Here is a 27,218-nt window from a genome sequence, read left to right on the forward strand (position 1 = left end):
TTTTTTTTTTTTTTTTTTTAAATTAGAAGTCTAGCAATGCCGAGCAGATGGGCCACTCAAACAGCAAGGTAGTTTTTCGGCAAGTGATGTGATGAGTGCTGGGTGTTATACAAAACAGATGAATTGTTGAACAGTACATCTGAAACTAATGAGGTACTGTATGTTGGCTAATTGAATTTAAATAAAAAAGTAAAAAAAAAATTCTTAATTAAAAGAAATTAAAAATAAATCAGTAAATAAATGCACCATTAAGACAAACTTCCACTTTTCCAATTCCCCTCACGTCTATATAATACAAGGACCAAACTGTTAGGACCAAACCTCAGCTTTGAATGTTAATAATTTATTCAACAAAGATAAGATTCATTTAGGTCGGTGAGGTAGTAATGTACACTTTATAGCCCTATCTATGTCGTGAGGAAGAAACTTTAAAAATTAGAACATTTTCATCCTATTCTGTAATGTTATACAGAATGTGTTTCTCCTAAAAATCACTCTTGTGTTGTTCTGTATCTCGTTCAGTCATTGGGAAAAAGAAGAGGAGACTCTGGGTGTTAACAGAGCCACAGAAAGGAAGAGGAAAAAAAGGTTACGTAAATTGCAAGAGCCAACCTCATCTTTAATCTGTGCGGACACTAACTCCTCTCTTTGATGCGATTTCAGCCAGGGTCGTCTATCCCAAACATCTCTCCCCCAGACACCTTGTTGGATAATGAAATTCGCTGTAACATGAACCAACGTCTTTCATTTAATAATTAAAATCTTAATTCCTGTCGATCAATAGAAGTGCCTCGCACGATCTGGGCTCAGAACTCAGGTGCACTTATGATGAAGTACATATGATTAAACAGAACTCTGGTGAGGAGGTTTTGTGCCAGAAACTATGAGAGAGCATGGATTCATTTGACAAATAACTATTGAGCATCTACTATGTATCAGACACTCTTCTTGGGACCTGAGCTTTCACAGTGAACAAAACCAAACAAAGAAAGTCTTTGCCCTTTTGAGCTTTCTGTTTTGGAAGAAGGTATGGAGATAATCAGTAAATAGGAACACTACTGGGGGCCAAAAATGGAAGCAAGGAATCAGTTAGAAGACATTAGCACTAAGGAAGGCTGGAAGGGAGGAAGGTCCCCATCACCATGTTAGTTGCAGAGCTAGTGAAGAGTGGTTGAGCCCCATCCAAATCCTGAAAGTATCAGCAATGAGACTTCTTGATGGAAGATAGAGACTTGAGAACAAGAGAATAGAGAATATGCAAAGGCAGGAGAAAGCAGGAGTTTCTCCATTTTATTTATTTATTTATTTGGTTATGTATTTGTTTGAGAGAGAGTGCGCACATGAGGAGAAGTGGGGGCAGAAGGACAGGAAGAAGCAGACTCCCCACTGAGCTGGGACCCCTATGTGGGTCTCCACTGGGGGCTCGATTCCAGGATCCTGGAATCCTGACCTGAGCCAAAGGCAGACACTTAACGGACTAAGCCACCCAGGCGCCCTGGAATTTATCCATTTTAAAAGGATGGATCAATTGTACTGGTTTATTATAGATCTGTAACTCTGACAAATTATCACTCTTCTGAATAGCCTGCAAATACTCCCCCTCCTCCCTTCCCACTCCTCACAACTAAATACACTAGATTCTTCCCTGACTTAAATGGTTATATTCCTTGTACTGGAGACAGATGGAAAGGGGCGGGGGGAGGGAGGAAGGAAGGGAAGAAGGGAGGAAGAGAGAGAAAAAAAGGAAGAAAGAAAAAAAAGAGGAAAGAACACAAAAAAGAAAGATGGTTCCTAGAATCATTTTTAATTTGGGAAATCAGGAAGAAGTTTATAAGATGTAATTAGCGGGTTAATTTTCTTCATTTTAACTAAGGCTTCCTTTAAATTCAGTTTGCATAATTAAAGGCTCTTACTGGAAACCTCATGATTTTAGGGAGCATGGTGTAAAATGTGGATGTTTTTGGCTCTCATGAACTTTGGGGTACAATTAAAAATACATCGGCATTGATATCACTAATTCCCAAGCAAGAGACCCTTCCCCTATAGTAGTATACCTTTGACAGCTGCTTTACTGACTCCCATCAAGGTCTCTCTAGCCTTTTTGGATGAATCCAGAATATTGGCACATATGTGCCCCCTACCAGGTCATCACTTCCCCCTGCTCTCTGCTGTTCCTAAGCCTAGTGTGGGGGGCAGCTTACAGCCACCACTGCTGTTACCTTCTTCTGTGTGGGCTTGATTAGATTAGGTCTTTCTTTCGGTAGAAACAGATTTTCAGTCCCTTGGTTGTTACTGTCCCAGGGCCAGACTCTGATTACTTGAGCAGGGATAGCATCCCCCTCCCACCCTAGAGGAGAGGCCCACGTGGGTCTCTCACAGTCTCTGGGAAGAAAAGAGCTGCTCAACTTCTACTTGTATTCCCTTTCCTTGCATAACCTCAGATCTCTGCCCTGGGGCCAGACTCTGCATAAATACTACCCGGCCCCTGAATTCCTGGCTTTTCCCAGACACCCCTCCATGAAACTGTTTTGGAAGATAGCTGCCCCCCCTTCCCCAAGCTATCACCTCTGACTATTGGCCCACGAGTGTTTTAATCAGACACAAGCAAACTCTGAGCACTCACAGGGCCAGTCTGTTTTTGTCTTACAAAAAGAGAAAGAGAAAATCAGCTTTGGACTAGACTCCTGAAAGCTTTGTTGAGTTAGTTTCACTTTATTTTCATCTGGCCCCCTTTCTGTCACTTTCCTAAATTAAATGGAGCACCCCCACCCTTGTGTCGTAAGTTGCCCTGGATTTCTGCACAGACCCACGTAGGATAATAGAGGCTCAAGCCAGTGATAACTTGTAACTTACTTGGAATGTTTTCAGTCCTGGCTTTCAGCTTGTTTCTGTTCTTGTTCAAATGTGGCCATTGTTTTGACTTTTTGTTCTGGGTGTTTTTTGTTTGTTTGTTTTTAGGGTTTTTGCTTTAGTTTTTGTTTTTGTTTTTGGATGTCCATTGGTCCATGGACATCATACTGGCTTTGATATTCAGATAAAAAGAGATGACATTTCCTCATGGGAGGGCTAAAACTAGCTGATAAATTGTTATTGGGCTACCTTTTAGGGCATGATCTACAATTAACACACACAGAGAGAGGACGGACATTAAAGAATGTCATGGATCTGATTCAACCTCTTAAAACCAAAGAAATTCAAAATTAATGCCCAAAGTCTAAAGTCAAATGTGCTATATTAAGTACTGTGGAAGTATTTTGCTCTTGGGGAAAACATTAGCTAATGCCTGAATCTGAAAAATACCGCAGCAGGATATGTACCAATAGCCAAGGTTTCCCTTAAGTTTTTATTCATCTTATTTTCATACATATGCACAGTTTACCACTATATACTTATAAGAAGAAAGCATTATAAACAACCTGTTTAACACAGTTTCTGTCTTTGTATATCTGAAATTGCCTGCACGGTCATATTCAAACCAATTCAGAAGAAATGCCTCCTCTTTCCATGAGCTGTGAAGATTTATGTATTTGACTTTGAAGTCCACAACTGCGTAGCATTTAATGCCAAATCAAATGTAACATCAAATTACCTTGTATTCATTTAAGTGAATTTGCAGATTTATGGCTGACTGGCACAGGTCCAGAGAGCCAGGGAAAGGACAATCACAGCAGATGATTGTAGGGAAGGACAATGAAGTAAATATCTGGGAATTAATTACTTGTAAGGTTAAGGTCCATTCTTGGAAAGAGCCGGGAGCAATTTATTTTGCAATCAATTTGCAAGCACCCAGAGTGTAACAAAGTGGCAGGGGACATGGACTGCTCCTGACTGGCACAGGTCCAGAGAGCCAGGGAAAGGACAATCACAGCAGATGATTGTAGGGAAGGACAATGAAGTAAATATCTGGGAATTAATTACTTGTAAGGTTAAGGTCCATTCTTGGAAAGAGCCGGGAGCAATTTATTTTGCAATCAATTTGCAAGCACCCAGAGTGTAACAAAGTGGCAGGTGACATGGACTGCTCAAAAACAAACCATGCCGAACAAAACTAATTTCCCTCTTTGACAAAGTGACTGATCCTATAGACTGGAAGACCCACCAGTCACAGCCCAGTTTGACCTTTGCACAGTGATCAATCCTATTTCACGTGGAGTGGTCATTGACGAGCTTAAAAAAAAAAAAAAAATGGCTTGGGTAGAATAATTATCAGATAGATACTGAACTAGCTGGCAAAATGTTCTTAGGATTGGTGAGTAAATAGTATAAGAACAAGTTTGTGGTTACTTAGAAGTTTCCCACAGATTTGATTGTAGTTTGATTTTTTTTTTCTTAAAGGAATGGTTTCATGAAAGAATGTAAAACGTGTTCAGAGATTTGAAGCAAAGTCAGCTTTGTGGGAACATCTTTGCCAAACTCTCTGAATAGAAGATGGAGAATCCAAAAGGAGTTTTAACAAATTAGAATTGTAATTTGAATTAATTGGGATGGAATAGTTAAAGGTTTAGTGTGTGTGTGTGTGTGTGTATATATATATATATACATATATACATCTCCATCCAAGGGAAAAAATACGAAATCCTGTAAATATACAAAATGTGAAGATAAAGCTGCTATTTGCATTAGTACCAACTACTTGTTCCGCCTCTCATGTTGCATTTCTGCCCCAGATCAAACTTCCTGTCACAAGGGAAAGATATAGAGCTCATTTGAGCCAATTTTGTCACCATGATATATCAACAATGTCGTTCGATTACTGAGAAGGTAAAGTCTTTTTATACATTCAGTGAAGGAGTGTTACTTTTAAGCTTTAGTCACTGAAAGACCATAAAGGATAGTTGATTAACTGAAGAGAAAATAAGGGAGGCACAAGTTTTTTTACAGGAATAGCTTTAATTTTCCATTAAATTATCTTTTTGGTCAAGGATATCACAGAATAACTAATGCATTTCAACTATTTGTGTTGCCAAATACATTTTTTTGGCCTTCTCAATAAAAATACTTCATAAGACCTCATGGAGCTGGTGTGATGAGAAAAATAATGTTCATCTCTTATATGCCAAGATGGATAATAACGATCATGGTTATTATTAGCAAGTGTTTTCATTCTTAAGAAAGTACTAAAAGTAGCTAACAGTTATCTAGTTTTACCATGTGCCAGACACTCTCATAATTACTTCGTACATATTGTGTGATCTTCATAAGGTCCTATGAGGAAAATACTGTTGATGTTGCCATTTTCCAGGTGAGGCACCAGGAGTAACTGACATATGCCTAGGTTCTCAACCGCTAGTAAAACCAAGAGAATTATGATTCCCACTAATTGTCATCAGTGTGTCTTTCCAGTTATGGGATGTTATATGTCCAGTCTAGCTTAGTGGTTTCTTTGTCTCAGTACAAGATAACAATGTTAACCTCATCAACTTCATATTACTAAATAAATGAAAAAACATGCACTGATTATTCTAAGAATTTTTAGAAGGAAACAACATCTTTAAACTAATCGAATTAACATTCTCTAATTTTGCATAACCTCTTTGGAGAAGATAGTCTCAGATTTATTTTTAACAAGAATTTGTTTGAAATGTTCTTCAGAAGCATTATTGAAGTAAAAGAGCAAAACAGCCTCGCTAAATATTTTATTTTAAATATACAACTGATTCTAATTGTTTCATTTCAAAAGCCTTATTTAATTAGTAAATCACAGTAAGCATAATTATAATTGAAAAATATTTCAGAGGCACCTGAGTGGCTCAGTCAGTTAAATGTCTGCCTTTGGCTCAGGTCATGATTCCAGGGTCCTGGGATCAAGTCCTGCGTCAGGCTCCCTGCTCAGTGGGGAGCCTGCTTGCCCCTCTCCCACTCCCCCTGCTTGTTCACATGCTCGCTTTCTCTCTCTGTCAAATAAATACATTATAAAAATCTTTAAAAAAAAAGAATAACATTTCAGGGAAAATGGTTTTTTATGATATGTAAAATACTAGTACTCACAGAGTTTTCTTTTAATGAAACGACATTTAGAATTTTAAGAATTTCGTTATAATTTAAATATATATGGAAAAATTTAACTTTATAAAAGTTTATAAAACCTTTTCTAAATGAATAAAACTTTTATGCTACATTGCGAAATATATAATTATTTAAGAATCAAAATTAATTGTAAAAGTAATGACACCCATATGTATCATCAGCGTCATGTGCAGTGGTATAAAGTTATCAATGTTCTTTAAACTTGAATATTTTACTTTCCGTGGTAATTTGCTAATGTTATCCTTATAGGTGAGTGATACATTTTAGGAACATCTTAACACAAAACTGCTCTTGGGTTTCCTTACTCATTTTCTCATCAGGAGATAACTTTGGGTTTGTCTGTGGCCGAGGTAATTTTAAATAATGAGAAGACAGTGGACAAGAGAAATACTTGAAGCCTTTTGTAAGCATTACTCATTAGTCTTAGAGGAAGAGATTTTAGTCCTGGTCTTTTTCTTCATCTGTATGTAGTTCTTATTCTTGATTTATTTCCTTGATTAATATTCCTTGACTTTTATTTCTAAGAAAATGTTTAACAGACACCTACATAATATTCAAAAAGCACCATATGTTTAACTCTTGATTTTGATTTCCATTAGGCGTTTATTTGAAATGGAAATCTCCGAATAATCTTTTGAAATTTTCGCTCCAGGGTCCCAATACTGGCACTGATACAAAGTCATTGGTATTGTCAGCGTGGTCAGTCTTTATCTTTTTAGTATATTAGGTATAATGTAAGCAAATTAGAATTATTGGCCAATTGAGTTTTTGTCCCATATACTAAAATAATGTTATTCTCAACTTTTTCTGTTTCTACCTTGGAACTGGCTTCTGGGGCCCACTAAATTTGACATATTTGGCACACTGAACCAGAACCTAGCTTGAAAAGACACAAAAACTACACTGGCAAATGATGTGCCAAGTGACCCATGAACAAAAGCGAGATTGGGTTGCCCTTTGAAATAAACCTATTTGAATTTTATTATCTCTAGAGCACCTTGTGTCTCTAATCTTGTGAAAGGTTAGCATTCCATCCATCAGAGCAAGATTAGAGTGTTGGTTGGCGTCTGCTCTGGGTGATAACTGAATGCAGCAGTTGGACCTGGAGGAAGGAGATTCATTACCATCAGCAGTTCAAAAAGAAAGAGGAAAATGGGCATAGAGAGAGTCACATTTACAACATAAGCCACAAATTCTTAGGTCAGGGTATTTAAAACCAAACCAAGCCAGACACAAAAGACTGCTATGTTGGAGAAGCTTTGCAGAGCCCTTTAAGTCTGCAAAAAACAGAGCTGTTTTAAGACTACACTTTAACAGAAATTATCAATTTCTAATATATAGATAGATGTCTGGAAACCATTGCTAATTGCTTTGGGGAAGATTTTATGACATACATCAGAATAAAAATAAGAATGATATCATACCACTGTATAACATATGGCTAATAACAACAAACACATGTTATAAAATATCCAATGAAGTCTAAAATAATAAGCTTGGGTAGGAATAAAAATTTTTAAAGATTACTCATCTGTCTTCTTTTGAGTACTTTTATGTATGACCTATATCATAAAGGTGTTGGAATATGAATGATATGAAAGTTACTTGTAACCTTAAAATATGCCAATGAATCAAAACAAGCTTGTTCCTTATCTAGGGTTTATGCACGTATTCACCACTGTACAATGTCCCAGAAGATAACCAGCGTTCAGTAGTTGATACTTTATGATATCTTTAATAACAATTGTTTTTGTTTGTTGCATTTCAACTGAGTGATGTTATGAAAGTAAAGTAGCCATTAAATAGCATGAGATTAATGAATTCAATACTTTTTCTTTAAGAAGAACCTGGTAAATGACTGGCAAAGTAAAGCTAATCAGTGTTAAGTAAATTTCGATCAACATTAAATTAATTCATTTGCATTTATACCATACACAATACTGTGGGACGTCTTATTATATACCTATACCAGGGTATCTATTATTTATTTTCTCATCAAAGTGTAGAATTACCTTTGAATTAAACATCTGTGATGCCAAATGAGGCTGATGTTCATTACCTCTTGACAAATTTAAGGAATAAAATGATTCCTAACACAGACTGGGGAGGCAGTGCACCTCTAAGGGTTATCCAACAAGCTCAAGCATTTGGTAAATGACAGAGGTAGTTAGAAAGTATCATAACTTCCTTTACTATTTTGGTTGTCAAATGTTTATAAAAACATTCTTATAATTACACAGTTTTTCATCCTATGCTAATAATTTATCAAACCCTACCAAAAACTCTGTAGAGAAAAGAGTGACTTAAAATTCATAATCATTAAAAGGACAATTTGGTGTCCTTTTTTTTTGAGTGACATCTCTGATAATAAACAATGGAATTTTATTGGCTGCTGATTATATCAGTTTGCGAAATTCTTTCTCTGTCTAGAAAGACATAGAAATTATCTGTATTTTTAAAAGTATTCATTTGAATACCAAAAATATATTCTTATTATCAGTGAATAATTACCTAACCTTACTGGGACCATTGTGTTACAGCCAGCATGCTGTGTCTGAGAGACTTCTTCCCTCTCTTTCTCTTTCTTTTTTAATTAATTAAGTCCTTCTTACTAATCAGCATGCTAGGTCTAGAGTCAAGAGACTCAAATTCTATCCCTGCTAATTTGCTGATAAATTTTGTGATTTTCGAGTAAATTTCTTATTTGTTTTCTGCCCTCTCCAGCCTTTTTCCTTTCTTTCTTTCTTTCTTTCTTTCTTTCTTTCTTTCTTTCTTTCTTTCTTTCTTTCTTTTGTCTTAATTCTTGGGCTTCCCTTTATAGATTTATTAGATAAACTAGTTTAATTCTATATTCTTATTTTTTGGTCTGTATTTTTAAATAGGTATTTCCCCCCATCAACAAGCAGCATTTTTCTGTTTTAAAGATCTTTTTATGTTAAAATAATACCTATTATTTTTTCTTTTTTAATTACTAAAGTAATTTATAGTCATTGTAGAAACTTCAGAAAAGTAAGCAGTGCACAGAGATGAAATGCAAATAAATCATAACATTTTACCCATTATAAATGATTTTTATATGTGTGTTCTTATTTCTCAATGTTTATATACTTTTTTAAATGAAATTGGGATTGTACTGGATATATATTTTCAGATCATTGTCTTTTTTCTTTTTTTTAAGACTTTATTTATTTGAGAGAGTGAGTGGGAAAGAAAGAGCACAAGCCTGTGGGCGTGGCGGGGAGGCAGAGGGAGAAGGAGAAGCAGACTCCCCGCTGAGCAGGGAGCCAGATACAGGGCTCCATCCCAGGACCCTGGGATCATGACTTGAGCCGAGGCAGACGCTTAACCGACTGAGCCAGCCAGGCGCCCCTGTTTTGGGATCATTTTCTATCTCAGGATTTTCTGTCATCATGTCTTATACTGAAAGTAGATTTACTATAAATCTGGTGACGTTTATGTTTTAAGACTCTTTACCTAAATATACCTTTTCAAGATCCTATGCCTAATTTTGTATTATATCTGTGAAAGAAGGTCCTCTAACTTGTATAAACTTCCCTCCTCATAGAATCTACAGATACTGTTCCTGAAGCCAGACTGACTAGGTTTGCAGTCCCAGCTCCATCACCTGTTAGCTGTGTACCTTGAAAGCTGCTTAACTTTTTTGACCTCTGTTTCCCCAAATGCAGAAGTCAGATGATAATAATCACTATCTCATAGGATCATGATAAGATTATCATAAGATTAAATTAGTTAACATGAGAATTCCTTGGAATAGTAGCTAACTCATACTTAGTGCTTGGTAAGTGTTAGCTGTTAAATATTTTAAAAACATAATTTTATATATAATATAATATTTTACAGTGTGAATATATCCTTCCTTAAGGATTTTTAAATTGTTTCCCTTTTCTGCTAATGTAAATAATAAGAAGAATATTTTTGCACATAAATCTTTAACCTTATCTTCGTAATTGAACTATTTCCTTTTATTAGTGTTCTTTTCTACTGGGCATCCTGCATTTCACTTTTCCTTAAAAAAAGTAATAAACTGGGGCTTCTGGGTGGCTCCGTCAGTTAAGCATCAGACTCTTGATTTCGGCTCAGGTCATAATCTCAGGGTCATGGGATCAAGCCCCAGTCTGGGCTGCACACTGGGAGTGCAGCCTGCTTAAGATTCTCTCTCTCCCACTCCGCCACCCCCCCCCATGTACGCGCATGCTCTCTCTCTAAAAATAAATGAATAAATAAATAAATAAATAAATACTTGTAATAGATATCACAATAGTTAAGATTCTTCTTGCACAAAATATGGGTAAAGACAACTCAAAAAGCAAAGGTGGCATAGAGCAGAATATATTAATGCATTATTATTCAAGTTATTTTTTTAAAACTCATACTTCGTATTGACTTTTGCTTTCATTTTAATTTAGACATCTCTTGAGCATAGTAAACTTGTTATTCCAGGACTTTTCATATCTTTTCAGCATTGTTGGTTTTTCACGAACCCAAAAGGATGTAACTTAACAATTCAACATTAAATTTGGCTACAATACTTTCGTTACAAATTTTATATTTAATTGTGCTTTCACAACTCAGCATTTCCCAGTACACTTCACATCTTCCTTCTGCATTAAATCTGAGGTACGTACTTAAACCCTCGTTACTCTGATAGACATTCCCTTCCCTTCCGCTTTAATTAGCTCCTGTGTTATCAGACCCTCTTCCTTTCTCTTCCCAGGCTTCACCCTTCCTTGCTCATCATGGGAAAAGCTCATTGTCCTGTTATCAAAGAAGAGGGTGCCTGGGGAGGAAGTGTTAGGTGCTGGAAAAGGAAAAAGAGATACAGGGAAAAGGCAAAGGGTCTAGAACACTCATCCCCGCAGACCAGGGCTGGTGCACCTCACATACTTTCCACATTTTGACTGATGCTGTGCTTTTTTCTGGAGATTAGAACATGGGTGGTCTACTGAGAAAAGAGAAAAGGGATCGTAAGTGAAGGAAGGGAAGAAGAGAATCAGGGCTGATGTGTAATATGACCCCTCCTTCCATCATCATTCCCCCTTCCCTGTCCTTTATCCACTGCCAGGCATTGACTAAAATAAAAGTATGGGAGAAGAGAGAAGAGCTGCACATTGAGATCACTTGGGGAGTTTGAAGATATACTGATACGTGGATCCCACTCCCAGAGATTATGATTTCATTAGTCTGGAAAGCAACCTGGCCATCAGGATTCTTTTAAGTGATTTTAATGGGCAACCAAGGGTGGGAACCACCTAATTCTCTGAAAAAGAGAAATCAGTTTCATTTGGCTGTTCTTCCTTACTTAAGCACCTGCCTAATCTCTTGTTGCAATAGCACCAGGTTCTTACCACCGACTTCCCATCTACATATTAGCTTTGGCCCCACTTCCCAGAGTCCACCCTTTGTGGTCTGGTGTTGGCAGATGTTTTCCCATCTCTGGCACAACAAGTATGTGGGTGAAGAAGTAAGGGGAGCTGGACAAAGAACTGGGTTTGTGAACTGCAAAATATACGATCCAAATTTGGAAACCTAAAGAACAAAACAAAACAAGCAAAAACAGCACAAACAAAACTTGCTTCTTTTTTTCAGTTAAGGCAAACAAAAAGTTGGAAATGATTATAAAATCTATAATTTTGGTGCCTCCCGGGTTAAACACGCCATGCGTCATGTCACCTCTGAAAGAAAAATGGGTTGTGGGCAAGGCCTGAAGGCGTTGTCTGTAGGCCAAGACGAAGGGGCTGTGCGATGATGAAGGTGAACTCGGGAAGCTTCTCGGCTTTTAATTCCATATGCATCGCTTAGGGTGAGATGGAAACACCGTCTGTAGGCTCCAAACACATGTTTGCTTTTGGCAACTGTCCGCAGATTTCAAATTTAATTCATGATTCTCAGAATTAATAGTTTGTCTATACCACCTTGTGAACATAAATGGCCTAATCAGTCTTTCTCCCTTTAAAGGATATCTTCTGGAGATATAACCTACCAAGAAATAAAACATTTATCAATCTAATGTGTAAAGGATCACTAAGTATAGGGGGGAAAAAAAAAGTTTAACCTTGGGGAATGTGCGTTCAAGCCTACAATTTCTGTAAACTGCCTTATTGCTTCAAATCTCCCGATATCAGCCAATTACATAGGGGCTGCTTTCCAGGGAACTTTCCTTTTTTGAAACTGAATTACAGCCCTGAATCTGAAAAGTCTCCTGGAATTTATTCTCTTCAGGTGACTTAATTTAATGGTATTAAATGGAAGGACTTTGCAAGGTATTGATTATTTTTAACGAACACTCACGATGACTTTTCATTAAAATTTTCTTCATGGAAAAGTCTAGTTGATTAGATTAGATACATTGGAAAAATATAAAGTGGTGATGTCTGACCTGAATAATGCATTTAAAAAGGCATTGTTTTATCCTTGGTTTTCTTGATTGATTGGTTAGGAGTATTTCCCCAGACCCCTTGTGTTTCCACTTATTTAAGATCTAATTTATAAGAGTTTCTAACACACAATGGGAGTAATATAATAAAAATAACCTTTGGATTAACATTGTGAGCCATTTTTGAATTATGTATTGTAATATTTTTGATAGCAGATATGTTTATTATTTTTTGAAAATAATTCTTCTAGATTCATGGTGAGCATTGTATTTTGTTATAAAAGCCTTATAAAATGTTAAAAGTTAGTTTAAATTTCTGTTTTTATTAATTACCATAAAAAGAGAGTGAAAAAAGAAAATTATAAAATTTGCTTTATAATTATATTGGTGTATTTTTTTTTTCTTTTTCATTTTATGCTGTCTATTTTATATGCCAGGTTTACTATAGGATTTTCTCCTCACGAAAATGTCCAGGGGCTCATTAAACCACAATGTTAGAAAAATTTAGGGGTGTCTACTTTAAAATCACTAGAGTCACCTAAATCCTCTAAATCATTAAAGTGATTTAAGAACTTACTTTGGGATTTTAGTTACCTTGCAAAGAAATATAAAGAGATGAATGGGCTGCGGGGTTGTCAAAGCAAATTTTAACATATAAGATAAAAATAATGGATGAATTGTTGAACACTACGTCTGAAACTAGTGGTGTGCTATGCGTTGGCTAATTGAATTTAAATAAAAAAATAATGGAGAAAAGGAACTTTTATTCTACTACTTAGAGATAACAGACTAATAATTAAATTGTCTTCCTACGAACAGAAATTAAAGGCATAATACATTTTGTTGAATTAATTTATCTCCAAACATTTCACTTATGATTCTGACCCTTTATGCCAGGGATTGGCAAAATTTTTCTGTAATAGCATGGACATTAAATATTTGGGATATTTTGAACCACATAAAATCTCTGTTGCTAATTTTTCTTTGTTAACATTGGCATTTTATTTGATTTTATTCAAACTTTTAAAATGTTTAGGTGAATGTGTTCCTGGGTATGTATACTTGTTGATAATATACACGTATGATAAAATAATATATACAATATATGTGTGCATATATCAAAAATGAGACACATATTTAGTCAAATAATTTTAGCCTCCTTTTGCGTGTCACTGTTCTGTGCATGGTAGCTATAATCTCAGGATCTGTGAGTGGTTTTCTTCTAGGGGAAGCTCCCCCTTTGAGGAAGAAATACCAACCCAAGGGATGTGAGTATGCCCTCCAGTCTCAGTTATCTATGTGAATTAATTAGTATTAGTGGGAAAAGTAATAACACGTGAAAATTATTTGTAATAAATAATTTAGATTTGACTTTAGAGTACATTTTGCAATTTTTGTTTACATGAGGTTTTACCCAGAGTCCTCAGAGTTTATTATACTCCCCATTAATTATTCAAATCACAATGTGAAAGTTTGACTAACAAAAAACTACAAAGCCACCCCACTGTCCTGTGTTTTCTTAGAATTCATCCTTTCTCCTAATGGTTTAAAGCTCTGGGTTGCAGGCTAGTTGAATGGTCTGGGGCAACCTGTTTATTTCTGAATTTCAGTTTCCTCCTCTGCAAACTAGATATACTAATATCCGATTTGCATCAAGTGTGTGTAAAGCCCATAATACCACACCTTACCTAGTGTGTGATGCTCATTACACATCAGGCAACTCTTTCGGCCCTATCTCTAGCTATGTTTGCAATCACCATGATGGTAAATTGATTGTTTCAAACCCATTTGTCCTCTTCATTTAAGGTTTGGTATCTTGACTTTCCTCCAAAACTGTAACAGAAGCAAGTGGAAATAATGAAGATATTATGTTACCATATTGATTGCATTTTAAAACAGTTTGTGTTGGGGGTGGGGAGCTCTTACTTAAGTGACAGAAACTTGGTTAAATAATCCCTCAAACAGGAAAGATGTAGATTACTATTATTAGAATCACTTTGAACTTACATAGCCTATTAATTCCTGGGATGAATTGACTGAGTAACTCATAATGCTTATTATAATATAATAAATTTAATTTGTAGAAACATACATATACATACACAACAAGAGAAAGTATGAATTAAGAGATAAAGAAGTCATAAATAATAAAAGAATGTTTGCTTACAGCAACATTATCTCATAATAGGCTCTCTTTTTGAATCATTTGTTATTTTGAAAATAATTTGACATAATTTCAACCTTATAATTTTTTAAAAATGTATACTGAGGGTTTCCGTTTCTTATGGAAAAACACAATTGATGTTTAGGAAAAACTGCTAAGACAATATAATAGGATATCTATTATAGATTCAAAAGCGGTTTGGGAGTTCATTCAAACATAGCGTGCAGGGCATTGCTTAGGTGAAGTATGCAAGTGAACTTGAATGCAGTCAGTCTGGTGAGATCACAGCCTATGAGGCAAAGCCCAGCAGGAGAGGCAGTAATGAAGCCAAGCTAAGCATGCCTCATGACAGAGTTGTGTCAGAGAGGAAGTGAGGGTCTGGTAAGGCAGTCCTGATAATGAACGTATTTTTGGACAGGGTCCATGAGGCCTTCTAGATGTAGATGCACCGGAACTTGGAGCATGGGAGAATATGAATGTTTATGTCTGTATTACTGTCCAAGAGTTTGGAGGATGTCAGGATGCCGTATCAGTTACATCCGGCTCTACAATGGGCTGTAGCATCTCTCTCCCTCTAAGGTGGGCCCATGAACTTACTTACCATTATCTGAGAAGAGCCCAGATCAGATGGAGTCAAGGTGCATTTCATTGGACGCTCACATTCCTCCATCTACTTATTCACTCACTAGTCACCACTTTCTAAAGCCCTGTCCCATAACAGGCACCATACATGGAATTGGTAATATTGGCCACCAATAATCTTACCCACGAGTATAATGTGTATTTCAGCTCCTTTCACTGAGAGCACAGCTCCTGAAATTTATCTCGAAAATAAATTGCAGGGCTGTCTCTATAAATGTTCTGGTCTTTTCTCTGAATGTTTTGATATCCTATTTTTAGACCTCTGGAATTTATCAGTAGGAGGGTAACTCTCCATGGGTGGATTATGAGTGATTTTGTCTCCCCAAGGGATGTTTGGTAATGTCTGGAGACGTGTTTGGTTGTCAGTACTGGAGGAAGGATGTGCTATTGGCAGCGAGTAGATAGAGGCCAGGGATGTTATTTCATATCCTACGGTGCACAGGGCAGACCCACAAGAACAAAGGTTGTCCAGCTCACAACGTCAACAACAGTGCTGAGGTCAAGACCCCTTCTATAGAGGACCGCATCCAACTGTCCATGCCACATAAGCTACGGTGTGCCAACTGACATTTCATGTGGCAAGAAGTCCCTGAGCAACCCCAGTGCTTCCCTCTTCTGTTAGGGTCTCACCTCCGGAGAGTGGGAAGAGATAGAGCATTCAGGGACCATGTGTTCTCACCCTCAAAGTCGAGCATAGAAGAGAGTAAATGGCGCTATGTTTCTTCTTCCATGAATGCTCCTCATTCACTCAGCATTTTCCTGGTGGTCCTAGCTGGTTATTATGTAAGCAAGGAGACTTTGGAAAGGAGAAATCATCCCATTGATGTGCCTGAATGCTGACAGGTGTATGCAGAACGAGGAAGGACACCCCTATTGACTTGTCCTTGAAAAGGCACGGAGTGGGGGTGGGGGGACGGGGTCGTAGCTTTGTTGTGTCTGTGAATCATAACCCTTACTGGACATCAGCGTTCCCAGCCACTTTACCCTCCATGACAGTTCCTCTGGGTCTTTCCTTAACCAGACCTTGGACGTGGGGCTGACTGAACTGATTTCACGTGCTTTTGTGGAGGGAACGTTAGGAAAGAAGAGATTAGGAGAGAAATACACGGAACTGCACATGAATATGTGGATTTAAAGGAGCAGAGTTAGGACCCGCACTTCCCGTGGCAGGACAGGTGCTGCTGGTTACCAAGGATAGATACAATCTCCGCTGACAGGAGACCAAAGCTTCTCGCACTCATTGGGTTTTGTGATCACATGAATTTACACCACCATCTTGAAGCACTCGTTTCAAACATGCTTTCAATGAGAAGTGTTTTGGAAAGCAGGGGAGTAGGAAGGTGCTACAATGTCCAGGTAAATGCCATATGGTGCTTAATCCAGTCTCCACGTGCCGTCTGCCTGCAGTGGTATTGAGACATTTCCAGTTTGGTTGGGCAAACCTTTTGCCATGTCAGTGGACTACAGATTCCTCGAGAGCCTCTTGTCTGCCTTTCCCCTCTTGCTGGCACCTCCCTTTGGCTCTGTGTGCACCTTCCGTTTTGATACATTCATTTGGAGGCTTCATTTGAAGCCTTTCTCAGATATCTATCCTCAGGGCAACTTTTAGCTCCTCGGAGTTGATTTTTGCCCCTTAAGAGGCCTCTCCAAGCGATCAGGCAGCGTGCACACTTTCTTTTTTGCCTTTGGAACGGTGGTGGTTCTTATCTACAAGATTGTTCCCCCACTTGAAGCAATCTGCCCCGCAGCAAACAGCTGTCTGCATCCAGATCTCCCCTCTAGATGAATAAAATCCTTCCAGAGGCTAATGCTGGCTGGAAAATGTGCTTTTGTGCATCTCTGAAGCATAACGGAGCCCTAAGCAATGGCCTTTGATGTATATTTTGTGAATGGGGAAGAGAAAAAAAAATCAAAAACATTTTTTTTCTACCAAACTGTTTCTTGCAGATGAAAATTTTTGTTGACTGAAGGCTTTACCCAATGTGAGGTTTGCCCTCGCCGATTAGACGAAGGTTAGACTGAGCGTGTTTCCCTACATTGCTCTCCAATTTCGCTCTCTGTGCTGTGCGGGCGTAATACTTCATCAGCAAAGTGGGTCCGATCACTGTCTTCCGAATCGCCATCTTGTTTGGTTTGCTGAGAAACAGTTTTCATCCAAGCAGAAAATACTTGGTTCAAAGAGTCAACCTTCCAAAGGTGGAAGTCTAAGTCTATGAGCGGACTAAAAATGAAATGAGGGTACTTATTTTTGGAGGACATTAGTTTTGCCTCAGTACCTTGAATCCTCATCTTTCATAAGATCTAAGATCAATGGACCTTAGGGTAGCAACATTTGTCATAATCGGCTGATACATTAGCATCTTTCAATACCAAATATTAACTTTGACTATGAGATCACTAAACCATATAATGATTTTGAACAAGGAATAATAACTTGACTTTTGAGGACCAGTGAAGCTAATAGCAAACTTTAAAGACAATGACATACCCTTAGACAGAATTTAAGCTTAGAATCTAATGAAATGTTTCTTGAGCCCTATTTATTGAAATATGAGAACTTGGTTTCATTATTCAATTATGAATACTAATTTAGGCATATAAAGGCAAACCACAAGACACAGTAAGTGAGCAGTCTGTTTTTAACCATTCAGCCTCAAAGCAGGCATAAGTCCAATATTTCATGTTCCCTGTATCAGGAAGGGAAGAGCCTAAGGAATGTTACATTCAGCAAAAGCAAAAAAATAAAAATTTCATCCTCATAGAGAAGCATTTATAACTCCAGTCTTTGCAGAGCAATGAGAATGAGAAGATTTTTTTTCTTTTTTTTAAAGCTCTTTGAAAATCCAGACCACACTATTGATTACTAACTATTCATTGCTGAAGGCAGTACTCTGTATTCAATAAATTAAGCTTTAATTCCTGAGTCCAACAAAATAATTGACCTCAAAAAGAAGATAAATGAATAGGCTGTCCTGAGCTCATGATTAGAATCCACTTTCCAGTCTCATTATATTAGTATTTTTCAATTCAGTGATTTTTCCATTCTTTTTTAGTTTCGTTCACAATCTATAACACCTTTCACCCTGCTGCTCTATCAACAAGGCCAAGCTATTTCCATTCTTGGTTTCAAGAATGAAGGATTTTAATATGGTATTTTTATACTTTAGTATTAATACTGATCATGTAATGTCATTTCCATTTTAGGACAGACTAGGTAACTAGTATTTCTGAAAAATTCTGAAATGTTCTTGAGTGTATAAAATCCTGTATAACATAGACATAGAGCATACAGAAATGTTTTGGTTAATTGATCCTTTGAAAATTTTGAAAAATTTACTCTTATTTGCATTAATGTTGATTTTCCTTACTGAATCCTTAAAGATTAGGGAGGTTTAATAATGTTTATCCTGATTCCACATTTGGGAAAATTTAAGATAGGAAATATTTGGTGGCTTACACAAGACCACACAGGGTTTATAAACCATGACTTAGGAAATCCCTCACTTCTTGCTGCCACTGTAGCAACAGAATTTCTATGTTTAGGAAAGTATATCCTTTCATAGTAAAAAGGTAAACACGTGAATAGAGTCCTTTTTAGGTTTGATGCTTTGGTTTCATTTGAAAACAACTATAAAATAATCATTATTATTACGAGTACCATCTAATGACCAGAACAGTGGTTCAATGTTATATTATTCAGAATCGAAGTAGCTAAATCAGGGTCTTCTATGAAGCAGAAATGAGGTATAACTTCCAAGGAAACTGTAGAGAGGTTCATGGCTTCTTTCCTTCTGTGTCTCTAGAGAACAACCCCCCCCAGGGTTCCAGAAAAAAAGTTTGTTTGTTTGTTTGCTTGTTTTTGTTTGTATTCCTGCTGGGATTCCTTGAGGTGTCCTGTACTTGCTTCATCCTTGCATTAGCTGAGAGGGGACGTGGTATCAGAGAACGAAGAGAACTGTGAGAGGTACAACAGGATCCCTCTGGTGTTGGGAACTTGGATTAATAAACTCAGAGGCATTGTCTCTTCTTAGCCTCTTCTCCACCCCAAATCACATTCTCCAAATGGGATAAGACTTGCGCTTACTCTCCCGAGGCTCATTTGTGCAAATGGATAGGTGTCCTTCCGTACATGAAGTATGTCTCGAGGGAGCCTCATGAGGGCCAAAGAGGCTAACAGTACCCAGTGACATTAATTTCTAGTTTCTTGCATCCTCTAAGTGAGCCCACTAACACTCAAGTTCTGCTGCAGGATAGCAGAGTTCATTTCTTGGTGTACTCTTCTTCAGTGAGAACTTCTTGGGCAGAAAGCCCAATTGCCTATATTTTATTCAATTTCTATAAAATGATAGTTTATATTTATAATGATAATGCAAAGTACTTCATAACTTTCTGATTCATTATGGCAAACTAAATTATGTTCATTAGAGCTTTGGTATTAAGTGAATTTAATTGCATTATGAATCTCTGAACACTGATAATTGATTGCTATATATAGCAACTACAAAGAGTCCAAAATATTACACTAATTTAAATATCCCATTTATGAACTATTCCAAATAACAACAATTTAATTGAATTTGGTGTTAGAACAGATTTGTAAATAGGCTAGAGCAAATGTTTTTATCAGTATGCATTTGTTATTATGTTAATAACAATACTTTGCAACATATTTTGATTGGAGTTTATATCAAATTAAGATTTCCTAAAATTTAACAATAAACGAGAAAAGAACCCAGCTACTTTGGAGGAGTAGTAAATGGTATACTCCTAATGTTAACGGATGTTCTTTCAAGTGGAAATCATGTGGTCTTCTGTTTTCTTTGACTCATAGAAGATCATAGATGTAGGGCAAATCTTATGTTAAATATTATCACTGGTTCATTGATACCTTAATCACAGGATATATGTTTGTATGAAAAGGACCTTTAGAAACTGTTGTTTCTAAATTAAGTAGATGCATTGGGCATTCTAGATCTTACCAATTTGTGACTGTTTTCTTGTTTTCTTTGCAGAATTTTTCCGAGAGCTCCTGGAGAACGCAGAAAAGTCACTGAATGATATGTTTGTACGGACCTACGGAATGTTGTATATGCAAAATTCAGAAGTGTTCCAGGACCTTTTCACTGAGTTGAAAAGATATTATACTGGGGGCAATGTAAATCTGGAGGAGATGCTCAATGACTTCTGGGCTCGGCTCCTGGAAAGGATGTTCCAGCTGATAAACCCACAGTATCACTTCAGCGAGGACTACCTGGAATGTGTGAGCAAATACACAGACCAGCTGAAGCCGTTTGGAGATGTGCCCCGGAAACTGAAGATTCAGGTCACCCGCGCCTTCATCGCTGCCCGGACTTTTGTCCAGGGGCTAACTGTGGGCAGAGAAGTTGCAAACCGAGTTTCCAAGGTAATTGAAAATCTGCTGTCTTTCTAATTGGTCTTCCTCTTTTGCTCTGTTCTTAAAACAACCGTTTAAAAAAAAAAAAAATTAAGGTGAAAGTTCTCCCTTACAGCAGTCCTTGCTCTTAGAGAAATCAGATAAATGTCAAGGTTTAATTCTGGTTTTTTTTTCCCTTGCTTTGTGTGAGAGAAGACAAGAATTCAATCCATTCCATGTTGAGAACATAATGTCAATATTTATCAGCGCTATAGCAGAGAAGCTTTTATCAGGAGTGGTACGGAAACAGGTGTCTTGTAACCATGACCACTTGGCACTTACAATCAGAGTTTTAAGAATGATAAATAGTCATGAAACAGTCCATCCGGAGGTTATAATCCACTAGGAAGTCACAAGGCGATTGTCTTCATGAGGTCTGCAAGTAGCGACAAGCTGCTGTTCAAAACACCAGCTCCTGGCATTTCTTCTTCTTTATCACTCTTGTAAAAGTGGCCAAATTCCTTAGTAGTGGAGGAAGATCCCTTTGCTGACACCTGTAGAATTGGATTAGGGAGGAATAGGAATACAAAGTATAGATTCTGGCGGAGAATTCTTTTGTTATCCATTAGCTTTGTAATTCAATGCCATGTTTTGCATTGGGTTTATAAGCAAGATAAATCACTAATACACATCACACCTTTCCTTGAGGACGTCTCTAAACCTTTAATGCAAGGGGTCTTTCTCCACAGCTTTCTTTAAACATTGTTTCCTGTGTATAGGATATTTGCCTTTGTTTAAATTCTTCCTTGACATTCAACCGTTCTTACAAGAAGGGCTTGCCCAATTATGACGTCAGCCCAACAAATAAACTACAAGATGATTACTATAAGAGGTAAAGTAAAAACAATACATAACAGGAATCTGGTATCATGTTGCCTAAAAAGGTCATATTTGTACAAAGATAAATGCCAAAAATTACTTTCTTATTACCGGGCTGTGGCAAAGAGCCACATAATTCTCATAACTCATGGCACCATTCTATTGTGTTTCTTTCTTCCCCACTTTGATGTCCTCAGTATTTACATCTTGGCATAAGGACTGTGTATACCCTTAAAAAATGTTTCTCCATGGAACTATTTATAAATTCCATAGCAATACATTTTTAAATTACCTGTTTTTACCGAGTTTATCTGAACATATGGAAAGACCATTCTCAAGAAGGCTCTGAAAAGGATAATCACATGGGACTTAATAATATAAAGGGCATATGATTCTGATGTAAAAAAAAACAAAATCAACAATGTTCTAGATACCAAAGGAACTAGAGCCCCAAAAGTGAATTAATATGGAATTAGCCAGGTGGAATAGCCAGAGGAAATATGGTCACCTGGGAAAGTCTGTAAAATATAGATAAGTACAAGAAATAACTATGTATCCCATATATTCTTGAACAGATAGTTTTTTTTATTAAAAAAAAAAAGATTAGTTACAGAGGCTTCAAATTGAAGTCTTTGCTTTTGTTGAAGAATGAAACATACAACCAGCTTTTAAAACAACACTAGGTAAGAAATTCAAAGGATGGACTGATATATGCAGGATCTTTGATTGTTTACCTGGATTCTGGCGGAGTGTGAATAACGTTTAGATGCATATATTTTGGCCTGGGGACGTTCTGGTGCGATAAGAGAGTGTTTTCTAGCGAAGTATCTAAAAAGCCTCAGGGAAGGCTGCTGCTGATTCTCAGAGGCGGTGTTCACAACTGCCCAGAGATGGCACCTCCCTTTTATCAGTCCCTCACCGTCTCCGTCTGAGGTCTTTGTAGGTCAAAATCTAATCTACTAGTCTTCTCTGTGGAGGTTGGCGTCAGGCAGCAACCATCAATGAGTATGACTTTTTGTTGTTTTCCGGACATGTTGAGCCGGAACACTGAGCTCATACTTCTCCTGACCCTTGCGTGGTCCACATTCATGTGCTGAGTGACTGTTGTGGGTTCGTGATGTTGTTTGTGGTCATGTAACCACAGCATGTTGACTGTTCTGTGCAGATATTGGCTTGTCTTGCCTGAGTTTCATGAGCCCTAATCTACACAAATCATAAATCCCATGCTGACATCTGGGCACCACTTTCTAGTAGAAAGATAAATAGAGAGAAAGAGAGAGAGAGATACAGTTAGAGATATGTGGTTCAAAAGAAGCTGAGCAATTTTTTAGTATTTTTTTCCCTAAAATACTTTATGACTCAGGGATTTAAGCATTTTTACCAATGAACTTTCTCACCTAATGATTACCAGATGGTCTGTAGCTAAGTAAACCAGAAATGGATCTACTAGGATTATTGGTGTGCTGATAATTTTCAGCACCCAAACTATTTTTTTGTAATAAGAATAAAATATTATGAGGGCTAAATATATTAAGAGGAGAAGCAAGAATGGTGTTGGAGGTTTAAGCCCTTCATAAATCTGAAGTCTCCCTGTGGTCTGTTACTTGAATGATTTAGAGTTGGTGAAACGATTGTGGAAGAGGGAAGGAATTCAAGGCAGAACTCCCGAATGGAGATCAACAAACTAGGTTATCTCCTGCATCTTGGTTTGGGGAATACTTTTTTCTTTCAGTTTCTCTTTTCTCTTCCAGTGGCTTCTTAAATCTTGGGGAAGATGTCATTAATAGCTTCTAATTAATTGTTTTGACTGGAAAATTTATCTCTTTGGTAAAACACAGCCATTTGACACAAATGTTTTGACATGATATCATAGGGAATTTTCTTACCAGAAAAATGGAGAAATACTTTGTAGGTATCAACACAATTACTTTTTAAATTTATCCTTGCCACCTTATAGATAAAAACCTTGTCTTCTTCTAGGCACTAAATGGAGGTAATTTTAAGTAACTGTAACTGGAGCTTTGGTTCTTAGAAGTGTTAAATGATTCTGGAGTGAGTGTCTGGTTCAGTTAGCCAGGATTCATTTTCTCTTTGAATGACTATTTTTTCCGAGTGCCAAGTGTTGACAAAGTAAGGAGATTTGGTAACTTGCATACTTTACTGGTGGAAGTATAAATGACATGAACACGTTGAGTAACAATTGGAAAATACCTGTTGAAAAAGTGCATATCCCGGAACTGCAGTTCGACCCCTGGAGTGGACCAGGTAGGCATGTGCATGTGTGTACAGGTGGATAGGCAAACGAATGTTAACAGCAGCACTATTTGCAATAACATGAGAAGTAAGAAGATCATAAACGTCCCATCTGCATACATCTTGATCTCTTTTCACCGTAAAATCCTATGGGGCATTGAAAATAAGTGAACTGTAGCCACACTAGTGGATGAATCACAGGAACCTCATTTTGAGAGAAAAAATCACCAAAGCATATGTACAATATGTATATAAAGTTCAAATAACATAAAATGAAGCAATGCAGTATTTAGGAATAAAAATATATATGAGAAAAAATTTTTAAACCGGAGACACGAACACCAGATGGTCATTACCTTTGGGGGTTAAGTTTGGAGATATTATAAAGGAGTGATATACAGGGGTTTCTAAAGTTATTGATAACATACTGTTTCTTAAGCTCTGGGCTATATGTGCGGTCAGGAGTGGATTTAAAACCATTTTAATGAAAAAGATTCAAGTGGGGAAAGACTTTGCCATTGTTCCTCTCTGATTCTCTTCATCTGCACAGATATGATCAAGTCTCCGAGCTACCCTCATTAGTTTATCAGATTTACTGCTGTCTCTGACTTGTTAACTGTTCACTTTCTATGCCCCATATTGTGCTGAGTGGTATCAGGTAGGCATGGAAGGTAAAGCCCTCAAATGAAGATAAAAGCAAATTTTGATAACATAGCAGCCTTGAGAGAAAGAATCTAGACTATTCTTTAGCATTGTCCCTTTATTAAAACACCACTCTCATAACCTTATATATATCCATTCGGGACTGGAAACATGGATGCCAGCTTGTGAGACACTGTGAAGCACAGACAGAGGCCTGCATAAAGAGGTGTGAACAGCTTGTCTGCTTTGACCAAGTTTCAACTATTTATCATGAAGGCAAATGTAGAAATGACTCTCGTGTCTTCGCTGGTCCATCTTGATGCCATTTAAACAAAGAAGACATGACTTTCCTATCTTTCTGCTTTAATAAAAGTGACTTCTATGAGTAAACACTGTAAATTATGTCAATACAACTACATCAACTATGCAAGTCATTTCAGCGATTCACTCCAGACAGTTGGGTAGATAGTAGAGCTGAGATCCGGAGAACTTAACTCTATTGCCAAAGATTGTCATGTATCTTTTTTCTGTCTGTCTGTCTGTGTATCTAACTATCCACCTATACATCCATCCATCTACCTAAAGTCCTTCCTTCTTGTGGGTCATGACTTTGAAAAGAAAGTCTGGCTTTTAGTCTTTAGAAAGACCAGAATATTTTCATCAGTAGACACCTGCCATGTCTGCTACACAGACTGTTGTTTTTGCATGAAGAGCCTCTTAGCTGGTTCATCCACCTGAGTAAACAGCTTTGCATTAACAATGCAATGCCTAGAAAGCAATAAACAGAGAGTCAATTTCAATAAATGTGGTTGATGGACTATAAGGCTGAAAAAATTTGTCATCAAATTTGATGGAATGAAGACTCTGAAATACATCCATTGAGAGCATTCTCTGATCACAATGGAAAACCATTCTGAAGAATTTACCATGGATCTAATTGACAAGAGAAATGGTATTCTATTTAGCTGTTAGCTTTTGGGAAAGAATTTAAGATACAAAGTAAGACCACCTGTTGTAGCTATCACCTGACTCATTTGTCTTGTGCCTTTTATGGCGATCTTCTAATTGGAGTTAACTTCTGTGGAGTCATCCAAAAATGAAAAGGACCACAGAAAGGTCTTAGGTGAATGAAACCTTTTTATAGTTCTTCGGTGGTTAGTGTATTATCTTCTGTAATTGATGATTATTCAATGTAGGTTACTTCAGTAATTTACAATGTTAGGAAGAATAGGTAAGCCTTTTGAAATTATCAATAATGCTTCTATGTTTACAACTTTTAAGTCAGCATAAATAATACATGCTTGCTGCTTTTATGATGGTGGTGTGGACATTATATTTGGAAAGTACTTTGCAGTTGATAAATAAATAATTTCATGATAAAAATAGTAACAAAATACTAATACTAGGAGCCATTACAATGAAAATAGCTTATTAATGTAATTCATTGAAAAATGTATGAATTTTACCATGATGTAGGTGCTTTGATAAGCCCTGAAAATCACAATAATATAAGAAAGTTCTGGTGTCAGAAGAAGAAAAAAAACCATTTCCCCTCAAGAATAGCATGCTAGATACTACAGATGGATTTAGACAACTAAGAGAGACGGTCCCATTTTAAATAAAACGCTTTGGTACTACCCAAATCAATCTACACATTTAACACTATCCCTATCAAAATGCCACCAGCACTTTTCACAGAGCTAGAACAAATTATCCTAAAATTTGTGTGGAACCACGAAAGACCCCAAATAGTCAAATCTTGAAAAGGAAAAGCAAAGCTGGAGGCATCACAATTCTGGACTTCAAGCTATATTACAAAGCTGTAGTCATCGAGACAGTATGGTACTGACACAAAAACAGACACATAGATCAATGGAACAGAATAGAAAACCCAGAAATAGACCCACAATTATATGGCCAACTAATCTTCGACAAAGCAGAAAGACTATCCAGTGGGAAAAAAATGCTCTCTTCAACAAATGGTGTTGGGAAAACTGGACAGCTACATGCAAAAGAATGAAACTGGACCACTCTGTTATACCATACACAAAAATAAATGTGAGGCAGGAATCCATCAAACTCCTAGAGAAGATCACAGGCAGCAACCTCTTGGAACTCAGCGGTAGCAAGTTCGTACTAGGCACGTCTCCAGAGGCAAGGGAAAAAGCAGCAAAAATGAACTGCTGGGATGTCATCAAGATAAAAAGCTTTTGCACAGCAAAGGAAACAGTCAACAAAACTAAAAGGCAGCCTATGGAATGGGAGGAGGTATTTGCTAATGCCATTCTGATTAAGGGATAGTATCCAAAATCTATGAAGAACCTATCAAACTCAGGGCACCTGGGTAGCTCAGTCAGGTGGGTGTCTGACTCTTGATTTCAGCCCAGGTCATGATCTCAGGGTAGTGGGATTGAGCTCTATGTTGGGCTCTGTGCTCAGCATGGAGTTTGCTTGGGATTATCTCCGTCTCCTTCTGGTCCTCCCACCCCTGCTGGCTGGCTGGCTGGCTGGCTGGCTCTCTCTCTCTCTCTCTCTCTCAAAAAAAAAAAAAAAAAAAAAAAAAAGGAACCCTTCAAACTCAGCACCCCCAAAAATAAATAATCCAGTTAAGAAATGGGCAGAAGACATGAATAGACATCTTTCCAAAGAAGACATACAGATGGCTAACAGACACATGAAAAGAGGCTCAACATCACTCATCATCAGGGAAATACAAATCAAAACCATGATGAGATAGTCAGAATGGCTAAAAATAATAACACAGGAAACAGATGTTGGCAAAGATGTGGAGAAAGGGTTCCCCTCTTACACTATTGGTAGGAATGCAAAATTGTGCAGCCACT

At 37.3% G+C, this 27,218-nt stretch overlaps 1 protein-coding gene across 1 annotated transcript in view; it reads left to right on the forward strand.

The window, feature by feature from the left end:
• Positions 1 to 27,218, forward strand: part of GPC6 (glypican 6) — a 1,044,955-nt gene that overhangs the window by 507,286 nt on the left and 510,451 nt on the right. The window contains exon 3 of the mRNA XM_040623810.1: positions 20,240 to 20,631. Coding sequence (XP_040479744.1) covers positions 20,240 to 20,631 — 392 coding nt within the window. The remainder of the gene's footprint in view (positions 1 to 20,239; positions 20,632 to 27,218) is intronic.

This window comes from Ursus maritimus, unplaced genomic scaffold (genome assembly GCF_017311325.1).
Source record: "Ursus maritimus isolate PB19 unplaced genomic scaffold, ASM1731132v1 scaffold_10, whole genome shotgun sequence".
Classification (NCBI taxonomy): domain Eukaryota; kingdom Metazoa; phylum Chordata; class Mammalia; order Carnivora; family Ursidae; genus Ursus; species Ursus maritimus.